This window comes from Eumetopias jubatus, unplaced genomic scaffold (genome assembly GCF_037043125.1).
Source record: "Eumetopias jubatus isolate StellerSeaLion01/CBP00866 unplaced genomic scaffold, mEumJub1_p1.0 scaffold_4, whole genome shotgun sequence".
In the NCBI taxonomy this organism is placed as follows: domain Eukaryota; kingdom Metazoa; phylum Chordata; class Mammalia; order Carnivora; family Otariidae; genus Eumetopias; species Eumetopias jubatus.
In genome coordinates this window covers 173,349,213-173,375,616 of record NW_028274810.1, presented here as the reverse complement: position 1 = coordinate 173,375,616, position 26,404 = coordinate 173,349,213, and the positions used below count along the sequence as shown (strand labels likewise).

General features: G+C 37.5%; 1 protein-coding gene across 6 annotated transcripts in view; it reads right to left on the bottom strand.

Annotated features, from left to right (window-relative positions):
- PDE7A (phosphodiesterase 7A) overlaps window positions 1-26,404 on the bottom strand; it is a 207,983-nt gene that overhangs the window by 20,885 nt on the left and 160,694 nt on the right. For all 6 annotated transcript variants that reach the window (XM_088022822.1, XM_088022823.1, XM_028110152.2 and 3 more), the window contains 2 exons: window positions 8,527-8,678; window positions 6,187-6,250 (listed from right to left, as the gene is read on the bottom strand). In XM_088022822.1, the coding sequence (XP_087878948.1) occupies window positions 6,187-6,250; window positions 8,527-8,678 (216 nt within the window). The remainder of the gene's footprint in view (window positions 1-6,186; window positions 6,251-8,526; window positions 8,679-26,404) is intronic.

Below are 26,404 nucleotides of genomic sequence, written 5' to 3'. Positions count from 1 at the left end.
GTTAAGGAAATTCACTAATTTTAGGGCTTGTGCAATAGGGTCAGGGATCTGTAGGAACTTTCTCCAGGAACAGAAGCACTGAAAGGTGCCATTTTTCTTGCCCTCCTCCTGTCTAGCTGGCCTGATGCTGGCGGGCACCAGTTCTAACACTATCTACCTTGCTAGGACTGCTCACCCTGACCAGGTGTTTCCCTGCAGACCTGTCCAGTCCAACCTACACACCCTGGCAGACACCCCTCCAAAGTGACTCCCATCCTGTTGCACATAGCAGGCAGCCTCAACCAGGACTGGCACCCCACCAAAGTAGCACCTGCCCTAGCAGTGGTTGCAGGCCCATCTACGAGTGCACCCACAACAGTCACAGCCAGCCACACAGTGACCAGGGGGTACTGTGCTACTGGGCCCCACAGGATGCCTGCTACATAAGGCCACATGTTCAAGACCAGGAGACACAGCGGATCTACTTAATATATACAAACAAAAATAGAGAGGCAGGGAAAGGAAGAGACAGAGGAACATGTTTCAAATGAAAGAACAAGACAAAACCTTAAAAAAATACTAAATGAAATGGAAATAAGCAATCTACCTCATGAAGGGTTCAAACTAATGGTCATAAAGATGCTCACCAAACTTGAGAGAAAAGTGGATGAACTCAGTGAGAACTTCAACAGAGATAGAAAATATAAAAAAGAATGTATCAGAGCTGAAGAATACATTAAAATGAAAAATACAGTGAGGGAATCAATAGCAGATTAGATTATGCAAAAGAACAGATCCGTGATGTGAAATTCAGGGTAGTAGAAACCATCTAAACTGAACAGCAATAACAAAAAAAAAAAAATTAAAAATGAGAAAGGTCTCAGGGACCTCTGGGACAACATCAAGTATACTAATATTCACATGCTAGGAGCCCCAGAAGGAGAAAACAGAAAGGGAAGGGGCAGAAAACTTATTTGAAGAAATAATAGCTGAAAACTTCCCTAACTTGGGGAAGGAAACGGACATCTAGGTCCAGGAAGCAAAGAGAGTCCCAAACAAGATGAGCCCAAGGAAGTTGACACCAAGACAAATAATTAAAATGTCAAAACTTAAAGATGAAGAGAGAATCTTAAAAACAGCAAGAGAATAACAACTAGTTATGAACAAAGGAAACCCCATAAGACTACCAACTGATTTTTCAGCAGAAACTTTGCAGGCCAGAAAAGAGTGGCATGATATATTCAAAGTACGGAAAGGAAGAAACCTACAAGCAAGAATACTCTACCCAGCAAGGCCATCATTCAGAACTGAGGGAGAGATATAGAGTTTGCCAAACAAAAGGTAAAGAAGTTCATCACCACTAAACAGGCCTTATTAGAAATGTTAAAGGGGTTTCTTTGAGCAGAAAGAAAAGGTCAAAAAATAGAAGAAAATTATGAAGGAAAAAAGTCTTACTAGTAAAAGCAAACATAGTAAAGGTAGTGGACCAGCCACTTATAAAGCTTATATTAAGGTTAAAAATCAAAAGTAGTAAAATCAACTATATCTACAATATTTACTTAGGAAATATATACAATATGACATAAAAAACAAAATGTTGTGGGGGGGGAGTAGAAATGTAGTCCTTTTAGAATGTGTTCAAACTTAAGTGACTGTCATCTTAAATAGACTGCTATATACATAATGTGTTATATATGAACTTCATGGTAACCATGAACCAGAAACTTCTAAGAGATACACAGAATATAAAGAAAAAGGAATAAAAACACAACACTAAAGAAAGTAATCAAGTCAAAGGGAAGACAGCAACAGAAGAAAAACTGAGAACTATAAAACAACCAGAAAACAACCAAGTGGCAATAAATACATACCTATTAACAATTACTTCAAATGTGAAGGGACTAAATGTTCCAATCAAATAACACAGGGTAACTGAATGGATAAAAAAGTCAAGACCCATCTATATATAGCCCACAAGAGGCTCATTTCAGACCTAAAGACATATACAGATGGAAGTCAAGGGATGGAAAAAATGTTCCATGAAAATAGAAATGAAAAAAAGCTTGGGTAGCAATACTTGTATCAGACAAAACAGACTTTAAAAGAAAAATTGTAACAAGCGACAAGAAGGGAATTACATGACGATGAAGGGGTCAATCCAACAAGAGGATAAAAAAACCCAGTAAATATCTATGCACCCAACAGAGAAGCACCTATATGTGAAGCAAACATAAACAGACATGAAAGGAGAAATTAACAGCAGTACAACAGTATTAGTAGGGGACTTTAATACCCCCCGCTTATTATCAGTAGCGAGGTCATCCAGACAGAAAATCAACAAGGAAACAGTGGTCTTAAATGACACCTAAGACCAGATGAACTTACCATATATATACAGAACATTCCATCTAAAAACAGCAGAACACACCTCCTCTGAGGTAAACTCGGAACATTGTATTCCTCAGGATAGGTCACATGTCAGGCCACAAAACAAGTCTCCATAAATTTAAGAAGACTGAAATCATATCAAGTATCTTTTCCAACCACAAGAGTATGAAACTAGATTACAAGAAAAAAAAAAAAGACTGGAAAAAACACAAACATGTGGAGGCTAAACAACATGCTAATAAACAGCCAAGGGGTCAATGAAAAAAATCAAAGAGGAATTCAAACACACCTTGAATCAAATGAAAATGAAAATACAATGTTCCAAAATATAAGAGACACGGCAAAAGCAGTACTAAAAGGGACGTTTATAGTGATAAAGCCTACCAAAAGCACTAAGACAAAATATCAAAGAAACAATCTAAGCTTACACTTAAAGGAACGAGAAAAAGAGGAAAAAAAAAAAACCCCAAAACAAAGCCCAACAAAGTACAAGGAAGGACATAGTGAAGATCAGAGTGGAAATAAATGAAATGGGACTTAAAAAGTAATAGAAAACATCCATAAACCTGAGAGCTGATTCTTTGAAATGATAAATAAAGTTGATACACCTTTAGCCAGGCTCATCAAGAAAAAAAAAAGAGAAAGGACTCAAGTAAATACTATCAAAAATGAAAGAGGAGAAGATCAATAGACACCACAGCAATACAGATTTTACAAGACTAATAAAACGAGCATATGCCAACAAACTGGACAAACTAGAAGAAATGGATAAATTCCAAGACATATGTAATCTTCTAAGACTGAATCACAAAGAAACAGAAAATCTGAACAGTCCAATTACTGGCAATGAAATGAATCAGTGAAATGAATCAATGAAATGAATCAAAAAACCCCCAACTAACGAGTCCAGGACCAGATGGTTTCACAGGTGAATTCTACCAAACATTTAGAGAAGAGGAAGTACCTATCCTTCTCAAACTATTTCAAAAAATTAAAGAGAAAGGAATGTTTCTGTATTCATTCTACAAGGCCAGCATCACCCTGACACCAAAACCAGACAGACACTACAAAGAAAGAAAACTACAGTCTAATATTCTTGATGAACATTTATGCAAAATACTCAACCAAATATTACCAAACCAAACTCAACAATATATTAAAAGGATCATACACACTCGATCAAGTGGGTTTAATCCAGAATGTAAGGATGGTTCAACACCTGTAAATGAATCAACATGATACATCACATTAACAAAATAAAGGATAAAAATCATATTATCATCTCAGTAGATGCAGGGAAACCATTAGACAAAATTCAACATCCATTTATGATAAAAACTCTCAACAAACCAAGTATAGAAGGAACATACCTCAATATAAAAAAGGCCAAATAAGACAAACCCACAAGTAACATCACACTGAATGGTGAAAAGCTGAAAGCTTTCCCTCTAAGATCAGGAACAAAACAAGGATGCCCACTCTTGACACTTTTATTCAACACTGTACTGGAAGCATGGACCACAACAATCAGACAAGAAAAAAGAAATAAAGGCATCTAGATTATGAAGGAATAAGGCCATAACACAGGATGGCAACAAGGGTCCCTCACATGCAAGACAGGGGCTGACAAACCGTATCTTGCTATTTCACACATAACCTCTCATTCCTATAAAAGGAACGTACTCTAGCAGATGGCAAGTGCTTTCTTCCTTGCAGTGGCCAACTGGGGGCCATTTGTCTTGGTGGGAATCACTGAGTTTTGCCTCCTCCCACAATGTCCTCCAGTGAATTGCCCAGAGTAAGAAATAAAAGAAAGCACTGGATCAATAAACAAGACAGGAAAACTATATACTTGGATACCATATACATGTATCATCCAGAATTCATTTCAGGCTAAGCAGTTTAAAAACGGAAAGCACTTCTAATTAAATTTTGAAAACTAAAAAAATTTTTTCTTCTGCCCATTTGCTTCTCAATAATATCTTTTCATGGACAGAACTCCTGTAACTTTTTGGTGGCTGTATTTAACTGAATATATGTATCACCATCTGTAAAAATCATAGGTGGGTAGCTAACTCCTAACAATCAACCTTAAGAAGAAACCATCTGGCCAACTCCACAAAAAGTAATGAGATGATTAAAGTGAAAGCAAAGCGTTAAATTAACTAATGTAGCTAATGGCTATTCTGTCCATCCCACACACTGTCAACCTCACTCTACTTTCATCACCAAGATCCCGGACTAGCAGGATATGTACTTTTTAGAAATAAGGTTTAGAGAACAATCACTTATTTCGATGAGTTACAAGTGTCCCAATAGACTAATCATAGACTATGAGCTATCACAGTTTATATAAGGCTAAACTTTGAAGGTGCTAAGGGTGGCACTGTTTTATTTACATTTAGTTTGACGTAACAACCGAATATTCATATTAAGTTAGAAAAAAAGAAATTTCCCAGATCTTAGATGAGTCAACTGATCGTTCACAATCTTTTTCAAAAGGGAAGGCTAAAGGGAAGGACAACTGTGTAAATGATACTAGAGAATTTTCTGTGTGGACATGCCAAAGTGGGGGCAGGGAGAGGAACAGAACAGTCACCAAAGGGCAAAGGAGAGGTGGAAGAGAAACAAAAGGAAAAAAACAAAAACAAAAGGGCAGGGAAGCAGGAGAGAGGTAAGCTGATAAGACAGAGTTCATTGTCTTTACAATTTTGCCTAGAATCAGTCGAATTTATTTTCTGTCAATGGCATACAGACAAATAGAAGGTGATTACAAAGCTATTTTCACCTTACATGGGCCACACAGATTATGCGGAATCATACAGTAATTCTAAAAAGCCAGATTCTCATTGATTCTCAAGATGAATAAAGTTGTATCTGCTTGTCCTTTTCCATGTTTGGCTTCCCTATGAAATGAGCTTCATTCCAAAGTAAAATAAGAAAAAGAATGGTGATTTCGAAGTATATAGCAGTGAACCACCTAGTTGTTACTTCATTCTAAACACTCTGAAGTGAATTCCTCTCCATGTACTGCCCACTCTGCTTCACTTACTACAGAGAGATTTAGACAAGGAAAAAGTCTAGTTGAACTACATGTACTACTTTTACACCAAAAATTTTATCCTAAATAAAAATGATTCCCAGAGGGAATCCTTTTCCTGTTCCCAAAGAGAATAAGGAAACATGACCCCTACTCCTAAAACAAAAGAAAACAAAAAACACAGGAGGGGGTAAAAGATTAGAATCACCTGGTGTTTCAAACCACTCACATTCTATAGATTCTGATAAGACTCCTAAAGAATCTACAAGCTCATCCCCATCCAACCATGGAGAAGCAGTGTCAGAGGGAACCACTGAATATGTCCTCTCTCTCAAGTGTTCGGAGAAAGAAAAACCTGAGAACCACAAAGCTGGAAGAAAGGATATCTCTCAAAATGTCATTAATCTACCACATATCTGTAGCTATCAAAGCTGGAATCAGAAGATGTCATTGTAAATAGCCACAATCCAAAAGAAACCAAAACAGAAAAATAAAGAACATAACGAGGTAACATTTTCATTTTGGGTTATCCGTAATAGCAGCATTAGCTAGGGTGAGGATTATAACTTTTGATTACTGCTAAGAGTAATGAAAAAATAAAATTATGAGAGTGATTCTTTGGGCTTATAGATCAGTCACTAAAGAAGGGACAAAATGGTGTTCTGCCAGCAGAGGGCTCACAACCTAAAGAAATGAAAGCAACAACCCACCAGGGGCTGCGCCATCAAGGCAGAATCTAGAGTATGCAGTAATTTGAGTAAGTCAAATTCTTCACTTACCATTTGTTAGTCTATCAAATAGAAAGATATCAAAATTCCAATTTCCAACTTTTTCCAGCATACACTGAAATGAAAACCAAACATTCCTATTGTAATTTCACTTCAGTAACAGTCTGTCTTTTGTAGATAGCCCATAGAGAAGTTAGTGAAAATGAAAAGCGATCTAAGAAATGCTAAGTATCATTCTCTTTTTAATCGTGACCTTTCCAGCTGACTCCAAAAAAGTTTCCAAAATGTAAGCTCCATTTGGAAAACCAACTATTATTTTGCTTTCCAATTAATGAATGTACAGGTAAGGTTAATGTTTCTTTCAATTCACTGCTATACTCCCAAGAACTTTTCAAGAATTCTAATATAATTTAATACCATGGAAGTGTGGTTCATACACTGCATGGTCTAGAAACTAGATTTTAAAAGTCTCATAAAAATAAGTTATAACAGCTGAGTACTTACTATATTCCATACTGGTAAAAGGGCTAGTTCACTCTTTCTATTCATAGCAACACTATGAAGTAGGCATTGTTTTCAATCCTCATTTACAGATAGGGAAACAGACTAAACTAACTAACTTGAGCAGCTAAACAGTAACAGAGCTGGGATCTAAAGTCAGGTGGTCCGACTCTGGAAACGAGGCACTTGACAGCTATATTACACTATGCTTAAATTATTTGTTATTCATTTTCTTAAAAAACACTCCCAACTCGCAGGCATTTATTTATATTCTTTAAGTATCCTTATATACTAAGTAATAGCATTTATTACATTTATTTTTAAGTTGATGTGTATTTCAGTTGAGCAAATAAATCCCACAATCCCAAAATGAAATTGATTGTATTTTTAAACCATATATTTGTAACCTGAAACTTTTGTGGAAAGTTCACTGTTGTATACATTTATCAATAAATTGACATAAATAATACTATTACTAGTAGAGATTATTTATGATAGTACTCACAACTAATCATACACAGATCAATATTCTCACTTTTAAAAGCATAACATGTAAACTTTTCAAAACTTAAAGAAAGCATGAACACCTTCTATTAAGTTGTTCTTTCATCAAACTGGGGAGCAATTTTTTTTTAATGTAATTGTAAAGAAGGTGCTTCACCCTACGTACACACACTTAAAAAATCTGGCCTGTAAATACTAAGTCAAAAAATAATTTTAAAAATACTAGAAACATAAGATTATTAAAAACCCTCATTTGCTCAAAAACAAGCTCATCTGTGCTCCACCTTCATTAAGACATTTCTTTAAACTATATAACTAGAAAATAATGCTCACAATCACAGGGTTTAGTTAGAAAACGTAAGGAATAGCACGGAGGACCACAGGAGAAGGGAGGGAAAACTGAATGGGAAGAAATCAGAGAGGGAAACAAACCATGAGAGACTCTGGACTCTGGGAACCAAACTGAGGGTTACAGAAGGGAGGGGGGGAGGGGGATAGGGTAACCGGGCGATGGGTATTAAGGAGGGCATGTGTGGAGATGAGCACTGGGGGTTATACGCAACTAATGAACTGTATCAAAAACTGATGATGTACTATATGCTGGATAATTGAACATGAGAAGAAAAAAAGTTTTCTTGATAAAAAAATAAAATAAAATAGGAATAAGATAAAAAAAGAAAAAAGAAAAGAAAACATATAAATCCTCAAAATATCTCAGTGATGGAAGGGACTATGAAAAATCATTTGACTGAAAGTCATGAGGCCTAACATCCTGTGCTGGGTGTACCTCTACCCAGGAGGTGACCTCAAACAAGTCTCTGATGCTCTTCAGGCCATTGATTCCTTACCTACAGAATACAGAAATTAGACCAGAACAGCCATAATATTCTTCCCAGAGTTAAGAGTCTGTGTGATCTTATAGTTTAATGTTCTACTGATCTACTTGTTACTTAATGTTATAATAAATGAAAACATTTTCACTATTTTAGTTAACTTCAGAAATTTCCCTACTTATAAAATGAACATGTGCTCTAAAGGAAAAACCTGAAAAATGGGCTTAACTGATTTTTGCATACAAAGAAAGGTTCTTTTTTTTTTTTAAGATTTTATTTATTTATTTGACAGAGAGAGAGAGACAGCGAGAGAGGGAACACAAGCAGGGGGAGGGGGGGAGGGAGAAGCAGGCTTCCTGCAGAGCAGGGAGCCTGATGCAGGGCTCGATCCCAGGACCCTGGGATCATGACCTGAGCCGAAGGCAGACACTTAACTACTGAGCCACCCAGGCGCCCCACTAAGAAAGGTTCTAATAATTCAATACCACATGGGGGAAAAAGGTTTCATTAAACTTATCAAAAATTAATGTTTTCTTGAAAAAGCAATACACACCTTGGCTTGCCCATTATAATCATCATCTAAAATGTTTAGAGAATTTGAAACAGTAGTACCACGAAAAAAGCGTGAAGATCTAAGATACCGCTGGAAACTTAGTAACCTTCTGATATTCCTTGCAGACACAGAAACTTCAATTTCAGATTGAGCTGAAATAAAAGGAGTAAAAGGTGAGTATAGCAAGTCAAAACTGTGCATACACTATCTTTGTATTACCCCTTTCTAGTTATACACAAATAAAAATAAATCATTATACCATATTTCTAGGAGAGAAGAAATACTTTATTCGTATTTTCAACTACAGAACTAGGAACGAAGGGGTAAATGGTCAATTTTGACAGCAGTTAGAAAGCTAATGAAAAGTGTGGCTGGATTAATAATCAGGTTTTTTTTTTTTTTTTTTAAACTCTGAAGCGTTATCGCCTCTCATTCTATTGCTTGAATATGCCGTATAAACATTATGGAACAGAAAGACAAAACCTAGTTTCAAATTATCCTTCATAGTGAGGAGCCAAGTCCCAAGTTTAATCCTAATGAGGTATCATTTCAAATATTAAGATAATTTTACTTAAAGGAAAAGGAGATGGGCCGGAGAAATAAGTAATTTCTATTCTGTAAGAGTTCTACAGGATGGGGACAAAAATCCTGTGAGATAGAAAAGCTCTAGAAAGGAGAAAGTCTAACACAACCATTTTTTTTCTCTAATTTTAGAACAAACCAAAATTTCCTTAAGTACCAGATGAAGTAACGGACTTGGGTTAAAAGCCATCTCCCAGGGAACACACGTTATCTTTAAACTCTAGAATCAAACTAAATTCAGTGAAATGCTCATAATATAAAACACATGAAAATGGAGACTAAGGATCAACAACTCTACACCTCTCATCCTAACTTCCAGTAGCTTAAAATCACCATGTAGAATGGCAGGTAATCAAACATTCTCCCTTGTGTGTCCAGTCAGTAACTCCTCTATTGGCCTCTAGTACTTTGTCTTCCTATCTATAAAATAATGGCAAGAATATCTGCTGGATTAAATGAGATAATGTATACATGAGTTAAGTAAACGGTTGCAATGTAGATGATAATAAAACTGATGTTGAAGCCACTGCTTGGAAGTATGCTTCTAGGTGATTATCCTAAGTTCCCAGCCTATTCGTGTTGCTCTAAATAAAAGTATCCACTGGCTCCTTATCATCTTAAAATGGACTCCATCTACTTAGGAAGAAAAGGCTTCATGCTCCAGGTTCTAGCTCTCTCCAGATTTAGCTCAGGTGTCACCTTTCCTGGGAGGCAAACCTGGACACCTGCACACACCTTCCCCATGTTGGAGAAATGGGAGGTACCTCCCCTCCTGGGTTCTCAAAGCTCCCTGTGCACACCTCTATCAGACTACTTCTGATACTGGATTATAACTGCTTACTTACCTGTCTCCTGTAATAAATGATGACCTCCAATGTAGGCAAGAACTACCTTTTTTCCCATCTCTTTATTCCAAAGCCTAATAACAGCATCAGGTAGATCCGTGAAAAATATACTGAATAAATGCATCCTATTTTTGAAATACCTGATGAGTTTTCAGATTCCCATATACTCACATAAGCCAGAAATAATGTACACGGTTATGTACATTTTTCCTAATGTACTCATTTTTCATTCCAGTGAATCTAAAATAGGAAGTATCTAGAACAATTGTGGAGTCAAATTTCTGATCTTTATCAATGTAACTTACATGAAAAGGACTGGAACCAAAATGGTAAAACTATTAATATCAAGTAATAATGTTTGAACTAGAATTAGCAAGTATGAGGAAATGAGGGTAGACTAAGTTCTGTGAAAACAATGTTCCCAAGTGCTTTGCAAAAAGTTCCTCATTTAGTCCTTAACAATATTATCCTTCACTTTACACATGAAAACACTGAATCTACAAGAGATTAAGTAACTCGCCCAAGGTCACACAGCCAATATATAGGATGCAAGCAGACTTTAAAACACAGAACTGTTTGCTTATAAAGCCTATCTCCACACTATGACTCCTACGTTTTTATTAAAATCTTTACAGTATTATTTATTATTAATTGTAAAAAATTTGTGTATAAAATTATTCAAAATTGTGTTTACCTAGATGAAAGCATGCAGGAAAAAAACACGGCGGGGGGGAAACTAATGTACAAGAATTTATGCCTAATATGATCCTTCTAGTGCTATTCTTAGAGAAGAGTGAATCTGGAAGGGACACAGTTGAATGGTACAAATATATGGGGAGCAGACGAGATCTAATTAATACGATACTAGCACCACCATCTGTTTTCATAAGACACCCTACAGTTTTACAAAAGTGCATTCACGTCAGCTATCCCATTCAGTAATCAGAACAATATGAAGATGACAAGATTATCACCCCCATTTTACAAATACAGCCTTAGAAACCAAAGTAGAAATGCAACACAATTAATCTGTGAGAGCCAAAGCATTTAGAAAATTCTAGAAAATGCTGCAGAATACATGTATTCTATCCATTATGGAAAAGTAACCTAAAGAGTTCAAGGTCATGAGCATGACTTCCTGAGCATTCCCTTCAATTTATCTGAAATCACACACAAAAGGCAACAGTTGTATCGTCGGCAAGTGCACTATATCACAGGGTGCACGTGTGTGCACGCACGCGCACACGAACAGCAGCGGCATCGCTGCTTTCAAATTCTATACCCAAACTCATGCACCCCAGGGATAAATGTGAGAATCTCTTTGGGAGGACAGCTGCTCAAGGACCAGAAAATAAATGAGCCTCATTTGAGAGGAAAACCCCAGTAACTCAGTGCACTGTGCTAGGTCCTCCTATCAACATAGCAGGATTCACACTGTCAATGGTTAAGACATCTGGCAGTCTGGAGGCCAGAGCCCTATTCACAAGATCACAGCTGCACCCGCCTGCTTCACTCCCATTTTCCGGGTAATTTCTGACGAGTCACAACCTCTTGGTATCTCACTTTCCTTAACTGAAACAAAACAAAACAAGCCAAAGCAAAAAACTAAACATAATTCATGTCTTCCTGTTTCACAGAGTCCTGAAATTGGTACGCATTATCCAGAGTTCTGGTTTAACCATATTAAGTTGAGAATGAATATTAGCACTGACTCAAGGGGAAATGCTCTCTCACAGGAGCCTAGCACCATCCAGCAAGACTAATCCCATAAATAACCTACCCAAAGCATCAGAAGCAGAGCTTCATTTAATGACAGAACGAGCCTTAACAAGTACTGATTATTTCACAGACAACCTAAGAAAGGGGAGAACCTATCCAGATGAAACAGCAAATCATCCAGGGTAAAGTGTTTTCTTCACCTAGAAGGCCTGGGGAAGATTACTTAAGATTACATTGCGGAAGACTGAAAATCCCATAAGATCCTACAGAGACAGCAGCTAAAACTACCCCAAAGCTTTGCCTTAAGACTTTATATAGGGCCAGAATTTGGGGGAGAGGGGAAGAGAACATTTGATTTTTCTATTAGGCTAGTTATTGAATATGTCATGTGTTCACATGTCTGAAAAATGAAAAGGAAGCAAGATGGGAAGAAGAGAAGCAGGGAAAGAAAGTGAGGAGGAGGGACGGGGGGAGGGAAGGCTAAAGGTAGAAAAGAACACAGTGAAAAACCTAACCCTACCCAGTCATCCATCCAACTACTTCCTAAGCCCTCCCCCAAAATGATAATCTTTTCTTAAAGTTTCCTGTGTATCCTTCCTGAGTTCGGTCAAATATATAAAATCATTATATACTATTTTTCTACTTCTTTTACATAAATGGTAGCATATTCCGTTGTATGTTCTGCACCCTTGCTTTTTAATTTTTCTTGGAGCCCCCTCCCTACCAGTACACAGAGACCTTCCTCATTCTTTCATGAGGTTGTAAAGTATTCCATAATATGGATGAACCATAATCTATTGAACCAGTCCTTTACTGAAGATCATTGCCACAATTTTAAAATTTGCAAAAATACCTTCATTTCGTGAAATATGCTTATATTTCCACTTCTTGATTTGTCAGTTTAGGATATCATCCTTTAATATTTTATCACACATGAGGAAACCACTCTATATCCTCCCTTCTCTCCCTTTTCGTTTCCCAACGTTTGTTAGTTAGCAGAGTACAACCCTTTCCTTTCATTCCAATTCTCACTTTTATCTTTTGTTTGTTTAGGTTCATCCTTTAGCAGTTTCTTCAGGGCTCATGAAAACTACATAGCTCACAACTTCTTTCAGTAGTCTTTGTATTTGACAGACAGCTTGACTAAATATAAAATCTTGGCTCTCATTTTCCTTGAGTGAAGATAGGAAAATGAACGCATTGATTCATTACTTTCTGGCACTGAGATTTGCAAAGTCTGAGGCAAACCCTTTATTTCCCCCCTTATAATAGTGATGTGGTTTTTTGGCATGGCCATCCACACAATCTCTTGATCTTAAAGTCCAATGACTTTGTGAGGATATAGCCCCCTGTTAATCATTCTGGGTCATTTTCCCCAGATATAAGGGGTGCTCCTTCAATATTTAAATTTAACTCTTCTGTTACTTCTGAAGAGTTTTCTTGAATTGTATCTCTAAATATTTGTGTTCCACTCTTTTAGCTTTATTATTCAGAGACTAAACTGTTAGGTTGATATGGCTTTACCTGTCATCTATGTCTCATTTCCTCTCCAATTCTTTTTTTGTTTTGTTTTGTTTGCTTTCTCATTTTTCCTATCCAAGTACTAACCACACCCAACCCTGCCTAGCTTCTGCGATCGGACGAGACTGATCTTGTCTGTAGGGTGGGCTGGCTGCAGACTGCTTTTCTCATTTCTACCCACTGTGCCTGTTACCTTGGTTAGTGCATATTCTACACCTTGTGCTCCTACCAAGTGCCTTCATTTCTGTGATCTACTTAAACATTTGCTTTTTTTTTTAAGATTTTATTTATTTATTTGAGAGAGACAGAGATAGCAAGAGAGAGCATGAGCAGGGAGGTGAGGGAGAAGCAGGCTCCCCGCTGAGCAGGGAGCCCAACGCTAGGACTTGATGCCAGGACCCTGGGATCATGACTTGAGCAGAAGGCAGACGCTTAACCTACTGAGCCACCCAGGCGCCACTGAACATTTGCTTCTACTATTTCTTGATTCTGAATATACAGGTTTCAACTACTTTCACTGTCTTGCCTTATTTATGACCTAGTCCCTGAGTTCTTCAATTTGTGCTTTACAGTGAAGCTACTGCTTCATTTACGTTAAGTGAGTAGCAGAAAATTTGGTCACAATTTTCATCAGCTTACAGGTAGCATTTTTCTGTGAGCTCCTCTTTAATCACTGCTAAGTTCTGCTGCTCTCTTCTACCACTCTGCATAATTCAAGGACCCGATGGGCCAGTTCCTTTTTTACAAGAATCATCACTGAATGGGCTAAATTTTTGTGGACTAACCCTCTACACGATTTTTTTTTTTTTTAAGTAATCCGTACACCCAACATGGGGCTCAAATTCACAATCCCGAGATCAAGAGTCCCATGCTCTTCCCACTAAGCCAGTCAGTCACCCCTACACCACACTCCTAATATGGATAGAAGTAAAGTCTTAAGAGAGGGTAGAGGAGCCCTCTTAGCTTCCTTACCCAAATGGCTCTCTCCTTTTCTGCCAAAGAGACAGTGTGCTTCTTACAGATGGATCTCTGCTATTTCTGTAACTGGGCCCAGAGGGAGTACACCTACCCCTACTCAACCCAGATCACAGACCAGATGAGGCCAGTAAAATATTTACTCTTATACTTCCGGGTGAACCCCTAAAAAAGTTTAAGACTTCTTTTGTGGCCTAACATATGGTCTATTCTGGAGAATGTTCCATGTGCATTTGAGAAGAACATGTATTCTGCTGTTGGGTGGAGAGTTCTGTATACGTCTGATGGGTACAGTGCTGCTCTGGTCCTCTAATGCCTTACTAACCTTCTGTCTCATTGTTCTACTCATTATTGAAAATGTGAATTAAAGTCTCCATTACTGTAAAATTGTCTGTTTCTCCCTTCAATTCAGTCAATTTGTGTTTCATATATTTTGGGGTTCTGCTGTTCAATGTATATATGTTTATAATTTATGAATTTATAATTTATATCTTACATATTTATCATTGTACAATGTCCTTTATCTCTTGTAATCTTTTTTTTTTTTCAAGTCTACTTTGTGTGACAATAATACAGCCACCCAGCTCTCTTTTGGTTACTATTTACATGGAGTATCACTCCCATCCTTTTACTTTCAACCTCTTTCTTTCTTTACACCTAAAGTTACTCCCTTCTACACAGCATATAGATGGACTCTGTGGGTTTTTTTAGTTCAGGTCTGCCAATCTCTGCTTTTAAGTAGAAGAATTTAATCTATTTACATTTAAGGTGATTACTGATAAAGGACTGACTTCTGCCATTTTGCTATTATTTTGGGTATGTTTTGTATGTTTTTTGTTCCTTAATTCATCAATTACGGCCTTTTTTTCATTTAGCTAATTTTTTTAAAAGATTTTATTTATTTATTTGACACACAGAGAGATAGAGAATACTAGCAGGGGGGAGCGGCAGGCAGAGGGAGAGGGAGAAGCAGGCTCCCCGCCGAGCAGGGAGCCCGATGTGGGACTTGACCCTAGGACCCTGGGATCATGACCTGAGCCAAAGGCAGACACTTAACTGACTGAGCCACCCAGGCATCCCTCATTTAGCTAATTTTTTTGTAGTGTACCATTTTGACTCCCTCTTCTTTCCTTCTCTGTATATTTTTTAGTTCTTTTGGGCATTACAATTAACGTCTTCAACTTATAACAACCTAGTTTGCATAGTACCAACTTATTGTACAAACACTCCACTCCTATACTCTCCAACTCTTCCCCTTTATCTTGTTATCATCACAGAGCGCATCTTTACTCATTGTGTATACACACACACAGATTTATAAAAGAGTAACAAACCAGAAGTACAACAATACTGCTTTAATATTTACCTATGTAGTTACCCTTGCTGGTGTTCTTTATTTCTTATGGTTTCAGGTTATTCTCTAATGTCCTTTCATTTCATCCCGAAGGACTGCGTCTAGCATTTCTCATAGCACAGGTCTATTGAAAATGAACTCTCTCAACTTTTGTCTGGAAATGTATTTATCTCTTCTTCATTCATGAACGATAGTTTTGCTAGCTATAGAATTCTTGGTGGATAGCCCCCTCTCCTTCAGGATTCTAAATATGTCATCGTACCCCCCTTCTGTCTTCCAAGGTTTCTATAATGAAAAATCAGTTGTTAATTTTATTGAGGATCCCGTAATGACAAATTGCTTCTCTTTTGCTGCTTTCAAAATTCTGTCTTTGGGTTTCAACAATTTGACTATATTATGCCTCAATGTGGATCTCCGAGTTTATCCTGCACTGAGGTTAGATGTGTATTTCATGTCTTCATCAGATTTACAAAGTTTTCCACCTTTACTTCTTCAAATACTTTTTCTGCTCCTTTCTTCTTCCTGCTACTGGGACTCCTATGATTCATATATTGGTACATACAATGATCTCCCACCATTTTATTGGGCTCTGTTCATTCTTCTTCTTTTTTTCCCCCCTGCTTCTCAGTTTGAATCATTTCAATGGTCTTATCTTCAAGTTCACTGATCCTTCTGCCTACTCAAATCTATTGTTGAATCCCTCTAGTGAATTTTTTCATTTCAGTTATTATACTTTCAGCCCCAGAATCTGTTTGGTTCCTTTTTATAATTTCTATCTATTGAGATTCTGGTTTTGTTCATACAATGTTTTGCTGATTGCCTTTAGTTCTTTGTCCATGGTTTGCTTTAAGCTTTTAAGAAACTTGATTTAACATTTCTGACTAGTAATTCTAATGTCTGGGCTTCCTCAGGGATGGCTTCTGTGAAATTCTCTTGTTGTATGTATGGGCCATACTTCCTGGTTTCTTTGTATGTTTTATAGTTTTGTATTTTTAAATTTTTATTTATTTATTTATTTATTTAAAGATTTTACCTATTTGACAGAGAGAGACACAGCGAGAGAGGGAACACAAGCAGGGGGAGTGGGAGAGGGAGAAGCAGGCTTCCTGTGGAGCAGAGAACCCAATGTGCGGCTCGATCCCAGGACCCTGGGGATCACTACCCAAGCCGAAGGCAGACGCTTAACGACTGAACCACCCAGGCGCCCCTATAGTTGTTTTGTTTTTTTTTTTTTTGAGAAGTGGACATTCTGACTATTAAACTGGGGTAACTGGAAATCTAATCTCTCATTCCTCCAGTACTGCTTACTTTTGCTTGTTGTGGGCTGAAGCCACCTGTTTTGACTTCCACACTATTTTCACCTTTGCATATCTATCTGCCTTTGTGTGTTCCTTGTTGTGTGTGGTCACTGAAGTTCCTGATCCATTATCTCTGCAGTCAGTCAACACAGTGACCCAACACAGATTTCCTTAAATGTGTGGCTCCAAAAGGGGGAGTGGAGGGGAGGAACAGATTCTTTAAATCTTCCAGTAGATACTGCTGGGTGAAATCTCTGCAGTTGTAAGGCTGAAACAAAGGCAAATGTCTGCGCCTACCACTCAGGGATCTGACAGACTGACTTAAACATGCAACTCCAAAGTTTTGGAGAACAAAGTCCCCAGTGCCTACCCTGGCTTCAGCAAGCCCCTCCAGGAACATAGGCCACTGTTCCCACAGCTAAGGGGGCTGAAGAATGGGGAATGATCACTGGTTTGTGTATGAACTGCCAAATAGCAGCCTCTCCCTTCATCAAGGACTCCCAAGGTTATTATAAGTGTCCAATCAGGATCCAGAAATCTGAAATAGTAGACTCTGGTCTTTTTCTCTAGTTTAGTGGTTGTTTTGGTAGAGAGATAAACCCCTCGATCTTCTTACCCTGTCATTTTGAGTGACATCTGACCCTTTCTTCTAAAAGATGTGTTTTTCTTGGTCCTTTCTGGGAGTAGCTACCCTAAGCCATCTGTTCTGCTCAACCAAAGCTTGAAAATGGGGAGAATTTGCATGGGAGGACTTATCTGCATAGAAACGACCAATGTTTAACAGTCTGGCACTCCAGATATTTTTCTATGAATCATTTTCTATATGCAAGTGTATATATAGTTTTTCTTTTCTCTAAGACAATTCAGGGTAATTTTTTTTCACTTACAAATTCATGAACATCTTTCCAAGTCAATGAATAACACAAGTACCAACATTTTTATTAGCTATGTATTATTCTAAAATATGAAATTATCATAATTACTTAATCTTTTTGATTTAGGCTGTTTCTAACTTTTACTTTTCTTACAATTCTGTAATAAACATTCTTATAACTAAATCTTCACACACATCCTAGTTGGAAAAAACCCTCAGAAGTTAACAAGTACATAGGAGCACATTTCAATGGCTTCTAAAACACACTGCCAAACCGGAGAATAAGCTGTCTAAAAGAAAATTAGAGAGGCTTCCAGAACTGTCCTAGGATAGCTTCCAAAATATGATCTAAGAAAAGGGATCAGTGACTATAAATCAAGGATGAAGCATGCTGATGTCATTTTAAGATGGAAATTTTCAGTTTCGTCAGGTGTGCTCCCCTCCCATTTTTGCCCCTTGCACACACACACACACACACAAATGGATTCCCTATAATGATTAGAAGTAAAATCTTATGCTGAAACAAGAGCACTACAGAGAAAAAAAGGGTATCAAGTTGAATAAGTAGTTATCATTTAGGGATATATGAAAAAGGCTACATGGGAACTAGAAACAGGAATGAGTGACTGAGAATTTGATTAGTGCCCTCCATTCAATTACTAAAAAGCTCACCCTCTGACCATATTACATAAAATCTGGCCCTACTACCAATACCGTCATAAGCTCATTCTGTAACTTGAGGCATGCCATTATTTATTTCTCAGCATAATACACAATAGATTAAAACTGTCTTTATTAAAGCCCAGCTTCCACCAGGCTAGGACTATTTATTTTAAGTCCCAGGCTTGTTCTAGTTTACATGGTTACCCACATTCCAATCCAGCTTAGAAAGCCAACAGGGCTCACTGAATTAATCAAGTTACTATTAAAGAGCTGTTAGCTCTGCTGGTTCTCTTCTAAAATATCACATTACCTCACTATGTGACCATGAACAAACTAATCAGCCTCCAAAAAACTAAATGAGTGTTGTTACTGAATGTTCATGGGAGTTACTTCCAGCCATCCATTCTTAGATTCTAACTCTGGGCCAAAAAAATGAAATGCGGGATAGCAGGCACATTTAGAAGCAATGTTTTCCCCTAATATTAGGAAGTAGACAGGAAATACAAGCAAGAGGTTAAGGAAACCAAAGGGCTGGAGAATGACACACGTTGAGCAGTATTACTCCCGACAGTCCCAGACTCTTCTCTCTCATTCCAGTCACACGGCAAAGGACGTCACTGATACTTAGTTCTGAGACAAGAGGTTTTTAACGGAAAAGTCTTGGGATCTTGAGACCTGATCACTACTTGCTTTAATGGTCCACAAGAGGGAGCCCTGTAGTCACTATATCTGCCACCTTAAAATCGTAAACATCAACTTAGATGCATGTAATCATGAATTATCCCTGAAGATTGTTTAAAGAATGTTTATTTATTTTTTAAGATTTTATTTATTAATAGAGAGAGACACAGCAAGAAAGGGAACACAAGCAGAGGGAGTGGGAGAGGAAGAAGCAGGCCTCCCATGACGTGGGGCTCGATCCCAGGACCCCGGGATCATGACCTGCCTGAGCCGAAGGCAGACGCTTAACAACTGAGCCACCCAGGTGCCCCTAAAGAATGTTTTTTTACATTCAGTTCCAACTCAGTGGAATGGTAATGGAATAAAAAACCTGAAGACATTCTTTATTCTAATCTCCCTTTAATTTCCCTACACACACACAGACACACACACACACACACACACACACAGCCGTATCTGAAAGCCTAGTGTTAATACCGAATAATTACATTTATCAATGTCTCTGGGAAAAGAGATACTGGGAAGAATATTTATATTTATATTATATTATAAATATATAATATTTATATTTATATTTATATTCAGCCTGTGTGGACACATGGGGAAGAAAAGAGCTGGGTGCATAAAGCCACGGCGAAGTCTTTAGTAGAGTAAGGAGTATGTGCTGATACGGAGAAGCAGCACAGCGGAGGGGATAAATACACGGGCTTGGGAGTCACACACCTGAGTCTGAATCCCAGCTCTGCCACTTTTACTAGTTTCGTGACATTAGGAAAGTTATGGTTTAAGGTCTTTACAGTCTCCTCACCGTAAAATAGGCTGCAAAGGACTGTTATGAAAATTAATTGAGAGAATACATGCAACATGTCTTTCCAGGAAAGAATAAACACTTCAACATGAATGGCTATAATTATCATAGATTTCAAATATTTTTTTAGTTGAGGTATAACTGACCTGTAACATTAGTTTCAAGTTCAAATATTTTTAAGCACATGACTTCACACTTATTTTAACAAAACCAAATTTATTGTTCATGACAGCATAACTTCATCCTGAAGACAACTGCATACTTTTACATATAGAAATAAATGCACACATTTAAAAGATTTCAATATGCATACAATTTCATTACTTTATTATTTATGTATGTAAGTATGTGTGTGTGTATGTATGTATGAATGTATGTAAGCAGGCTCCATGCCCAGTGCAGAGCCCAATGTGGGGCTTGAATTCACGACCATGAGATCAAGACCTGAGCCAAGATCAAGAGTCGGATGCTCACCGACTAAGCCACCCACACGCCCCCAATTTCACTACTTTAAAATGAGTATATAAGTAGTCCAAGCTTCAATACAAATCAAAGAAATAAACCTGTTACTCACAACCTAAAATCAGATCAATGTTAACATGAGAATAAGCTGTATAATCAATATTCTTTCCCTTAAGCAATTCTTATAAACTAGTTCATGGAATTCAATGTTCACTTTGACAGGATTATACAATAATTGATATAAAACTCTTTTAAAGATTATTCTTACTATTGTTCTGGATTAGGCATTTCCATATTAGGATATGTGATATGTTGGATCTCTCTGATGTTCAAACTCAGGACTTGAACATAGCTCCTTATTGATTACATTTTTAATTACCTTCTTAGTGAACCGAGAAAGAAAAGAAAGTACACAAAGATGTACTGTGTGACATACAAAATATAGCCTAAAGTTAAATCTTCTATTCCCCCAGTTCTCTCAAGCACAGTTAGAATTAAACTACCATTAAACTTCATTAGGATTACGGTCCAGTCCATATTAGCTCCTTAATTTGTGCTATGAAGTTCAAAAAGATATCTAAGGGACAGAATATTCTATCAATTTGGGGCAACGAAGCAACAAAAATCAGTGGTTTTCAAAGGGAGACATTTCACAATCACCTGGAAACTAGGTAAATTTTTAAAAATGCACACACGTGGGGCAGAGTGCTTTGTTTCCTAATTCAATTCAACAGAGCAGTGCTCCTCTCTACAAGCTTCATAAGGGGATTGTTACAGGAAGTAGGAACATTCACGATAAAAAGGCAGGGGGGTAAAAAAGACATAAGATTATAGTTTCCTGTGATAGCTCTGTGAACTATTACAGATATGTTGTTTACATTACATATTATAGATATGACTTCAAGACAAATGAATGATTGGGAACAAACTAAAATTTAATAGAAACCCCAGACAAAATATGACCTTAGTCTACAATACCACAGCTGTAAGTAGAGGCTGGAATGCTTACATTTGTAATGACACTAAATTACACGTGATGAATAGCTACATTAGCAGATCAAACAAATAATGGCTGAAGAAAATATGCTTGTAAATAGTAAAGTACTGGCCAGGTGGTACAGTAGGAAAGATAATAGGAAAAAAGACTGTAACAAAGAAAAAGTCATGGTTGAGGGAAACACCAAGCAACAACTTTTATGGGCTTAAAGGGAAGAAGCAGGAAAAGCTACCGAATATAATAGGATCTACCCTTGTGTGTTACTATATATTAAAGACTGAGATAATCTAAGACCATAAAATCAGTAAGACATGAGCTTTTAAACTCAAAATACATATAGAATCAGATGTTCCTTCTGATCATGTAACAGTATAAAACAAGTACTGAAGTATAACACAGCCCTGTTAGGAAGACAGGAAACAACCCCAAAGCAAACACACATGAGGATCTAAGGGAAAGTTTAAGGAGTTTGTATGTTTTCATGGTGAGTCGTTACAATAAAGACAACATGAAACAGCTCAGCAGAAGGGCAGCAACCAGCCTGAATTTGGTTAATAGTTTCAGATTATACTTAGAGAATTACAAGTGGGACCCTATAAAATCTAACTGGTGGAAGATACGGTTTTAGGCAACCCGATGCCATGGACCAGAGGCCGCCAGAGGCCAGGAACAAAAACACAAGTGTAAGACTAAAAGCCTAGAAAAGTTCAAAGCTTTTAGGCTACAATATAAATATCCTGACAAGTTCCCTTGCTGTCCTAGTATGAGGTGAAGTGCTAAAATGAATACAAAGCTCTAGATAATGGGTAAAACACATTCACACAGACTAGAACATTACCACGTGCCAGAAGTAAAAGAAAATGGAAAGAACTGCATTTACGTGGACATGAAAAAAAAAACTGTAAAAAGAACATATTCCTTGTATTACATCTTGTCTGATACTGGCAGAAAGACCATGCCTTCCAGTCTGGATGACGTCAGTTAGCTCTGGTGAATTCCATGAAAAGAAGAAACTGTCAAGCTGGCAGCTTCTGTTACTATTTAATAATGATGCCAGAATCTTTGAACCAAAAAACCAAACCTCATCAGATTTTCTAAGTGCACATGCAGAGTTATAGCAGTTCTTTTACGTTTTAAAGATATTAGTATTTATTATATAAGCTATAAATCATGTGTAACTAAAAGAATGATTCATTAAATTTAGGGACATACAATTTTAAAAGCAAACAAGAGATAAATTCTGACAAAATGTCAACAGAGAATTCATTTCATTGGGTCCAATAAATTGAAGACTCAAAATACTGTATTTCAACAGACCAGGTATAGACAAATATTTGTAGGAATATTTGGGGCTTTTAATGCAGCCTACCAAAAGTAAGCCACCATACTCAAAAGGAGGAAAGTGAAATGAGGAGTCTCTAGAGTTGAATGAAAGCAGAAATCCGAGCAAGCCTCATGAGGACGGGCTGTCACAATAAGGAATGATGCTCAAGAGCACGGGAGCCCCGAGTCGGGAGACACAGCTCCGGGGCCCCTTGCCGTGTAAACTACTCTCCTGTGGGGCCCATGGCTCCACCAGCCCCTCACTCTCTCTAATCAAACAATTTCTCTCTCTCCCTCCTTCTCCTCACGCCCCATTATCTTTTCCTCCCAATGTGTTAGTGTTATATATCACTCACTGTCACTAGGTGCCTAAAACAGAGTTTTCACAACATAAAATCAGGAGACTAGATAGGTTAAACTTAGTTGAATGAAGGACATCCAGAAGCAGTTTTTAAAAGCTGGAGGACCAGAAATCTGTACCTTCATGAAAGTAATTCCCAGATAGAGCAGGTCTGCGGGTTAGGGATCTTTTTACCTTTTTTTTTTTTTTTTTTTTAAAGATTATTTATTTATTTATTTGACAGAGAGAGAGAGAGAGAGAGAGAGAGAGAGAGCTCAAAAGTAGAAGGAGGGGCAGAGGGAGAGGGAGAAGCAGGCTCCCTATTGAACAAGGAGTAGACTCAGGGCTCGATCCCAGGACCCTGGGATCATGACCTGAGCTGAAGGCAGACGCTTAACCGACTGAGCCACCCAGGTACCCCAGGGATCTTTTTAAAATGGGATGAAAGCTTAAGTTTCTCAGTAGGTCTCAAGAAAGTGTTAACACCAATATTTTCATATGTATGATACATTACCTTTTGTTCTAAAATGTAGAAGTTAATAAGAACAAAAACAAAGGTAAAAGAATGCTTCAGAAAATCCCTTTAGTGAGAGATGATACCTGGGAAAAATTTTTGATTTCTTGTCCCAGGTATATTACCTGATAAATTCACAAAGAAGTTAGCATGACCAGCCCACTAAAGCATCAGAAACAAAAGAGAAGAAGAAAAATCTAGTTAAGAATAAAAGCTTCTGGGGCGCCTGGGTGGCTCAGATGGTTAAGCATCTGCCTTCGGCTCAGGTCATGATCCCAGGGTCCTGGGATTGAGGCCCTCCGTGTCGGGCTCCCTGCTCAGTGCAGAGCCTGCTTCTCCCTCTCCCTCTGCCATTCTCTCCGCTTGTGTTCTCTGGCTCTCTATCTCTCTGTCAAATAAATAAATAAAATCTTGAAAAAAAAAAAGAATAAAAGCTTCTGTATAATACATCCATTTCAGGAAAAATTAAAAATATAGAATTTATTGGTTAAAGCAGAATCTTTGCAACAAAGACGCCAGACCAATAATCCTGACTACAGATTTATACCAGGTCTTTGGGAAACACTTCTTGGCAAAGAGGATTTGTAATCATCGAAATCCCTCCATCCTTTGTAACACTGAATACAAGTAAGTTTCGAATCATCTTCCCAAAGTTCGAACTCTCTCAGTTTTGTATAAACAACCACAGATTTGGTCTAATACTAGTTAATTAACAAATATGTAATCTGAATAAAACCCATCCTTTTTAATAAGCACGTGATTACCGAACTTTCTATTTGGAAATCACTTCAAAATACAGATATAAGTTGCAAACTAAACACAGTACAAGGAACACCCTTTACTCAGATTTGTCATTGTTAATATTTTATTCCATTGCTTTAACAGGTGCACAGTGTGTGTGTGTGTGTGTGTGTGTGTGCATATGTGTGTGTGTGTAAATTCTCCTTCTGAACATTTGAGAGCAGGTTATAAACATTCTGGTCTTTTATTCCTAAATACTCCAGTCAATAATACCACAATTTAATACATTTCCTATTATAAACAAAGCCAAAGTGAACATCTTTGGACATACATAACATTGACATATGATTATTCCCTTTGCATATATTTCTAGTGATGAAATCAAAGGAAAAAGATGCTTAAAACTCTTGATGCATACTGAGGAAGTGCCCCCTCGAGACCGTCACAATGTTAGTCTATCGCCAGCACCGGGGCGGACAGTTTAACCTCCTAAATTTAACAGGAATTTGTCAGTTTAGTAGTAAAGCTGAACACTGTTTCTGCATTTAAGGTCTTTCTGTATTGAATTAATCTTCTTCTGTTGTTTCTTTATACCCTTTTGGAAAGACTCAAAAGTCAGAACTTGCTATAGAAGGCCTATGACAAATCATACTGTGAAGATAAATTTATGGGCCTTAAGAGAATAAGGATTTATGACAAAAGACAATCCAAACGACAAAAACTCAAGGCAGAAAAACCTGTAAAACCTACAGAATAAAATTACTGCTGAGGTCCTACTTACTATCTTTGGAGCCTGGAATTGTCCCCTAACTGGACAGCTCTCTGGAGAATTCACCTTGATACTGTAAACCCAAACACTGTTTATTATAAACTGTATTATAAAAAATCTTAATAGAAAAAAGCTCAATACTGCAGTGTAGACGTCTAATTTCCGGGTAAATTAGTAAAGATAATATGTCAATTTTCTCATGGAGAAAATCATAATCCAGAAATTAGTTACAACTATTCCAGCACTTAAATATCAGCACCTCACAGATACAACACATAGAACACAAAATTACTGGCAAAAAATAGTTTTAATTAATATGCTAACAGCATCCTTCATCTCTTTACCTGTTGTGATGCATTTTCCCCTATATTTTAAGCTTTCCCTCTCTTTAGAAAGATCCAACTTTGGGTACAGAGTACAGGACAGATTGCAGGAGAGAAATCCTAAAAGTAAGGACAATGGTTAAGATAATACCAGAATAATCCCAGACGGTGATAAAGGTCTGAATCAAGCAGGATAAGAGATAAAAGAAGACAGAGAGGAAAGAAGTATTTTTGGTTACAGAATACATGGAATTTAATACAGACTGGATTTATGAAAGAGAAGAGAGAGGAATTTTACAACAGGGAAATTAAGAGTGACTAAGTTACAATCACAGAGATGCACAGAAGAGGTGTTAAGGAGCTGTATATAGAGAGAATTCTAACTTCAATCAATTTAATACACGTATCTAGAAGTTTGCAATTCGAACATCTAGAAACCATTTTCAATTCAGCTTGCAAGGTTTTGTGCCACTGTGAAAAATAAAATATTACCTTTAATTATATATATGGAAGAAGGCACATTACTAATGTCTTTCAAATGCTTCAAAGTCCCTCTGAAGGTTTAAACTTATCCTGGAAAGCTGTTTAAGGGTAGACAGGTGCCTTCGCCAAGTATGGAGAAGAAAAGTCTCCTGGGAGGCTCCTGGGAGAGATGGCTCATGGGAGGTTTTGGTCATAGCAGGAGCATGTGCTCACTCTGATTAGATCACATTTCACAAAACATACTAGACTAAGATTTTTTCTTTTTAAGATTTTATTTATTTGACAGAGAGAGAGCGCACAAGCAGGGGGAGCAGGAGAAGGAGAGGGAGAAGCAGGCTCTCTGCCGAGCAGGGAGCCCAACACGGGACACGATCCCAGGACCCTGGGACCATGACCTGAGCCGAAGGCAGACGCCCAACCATCTGAGCCACCCAGGCGCCTCTAGATTAAGATTTTTTAAGAATTCTGAGCTCTGTGATAAACAGTACCCACACTACCAGTAGGAAAAAAATGATTCATTTTTTTCTATTAAAAAAAAAACCCTCCAAATTTTATTATCATTTTGGCTTAGTGATATTGTTTTGCAGTAACTACAGGACCCAATAC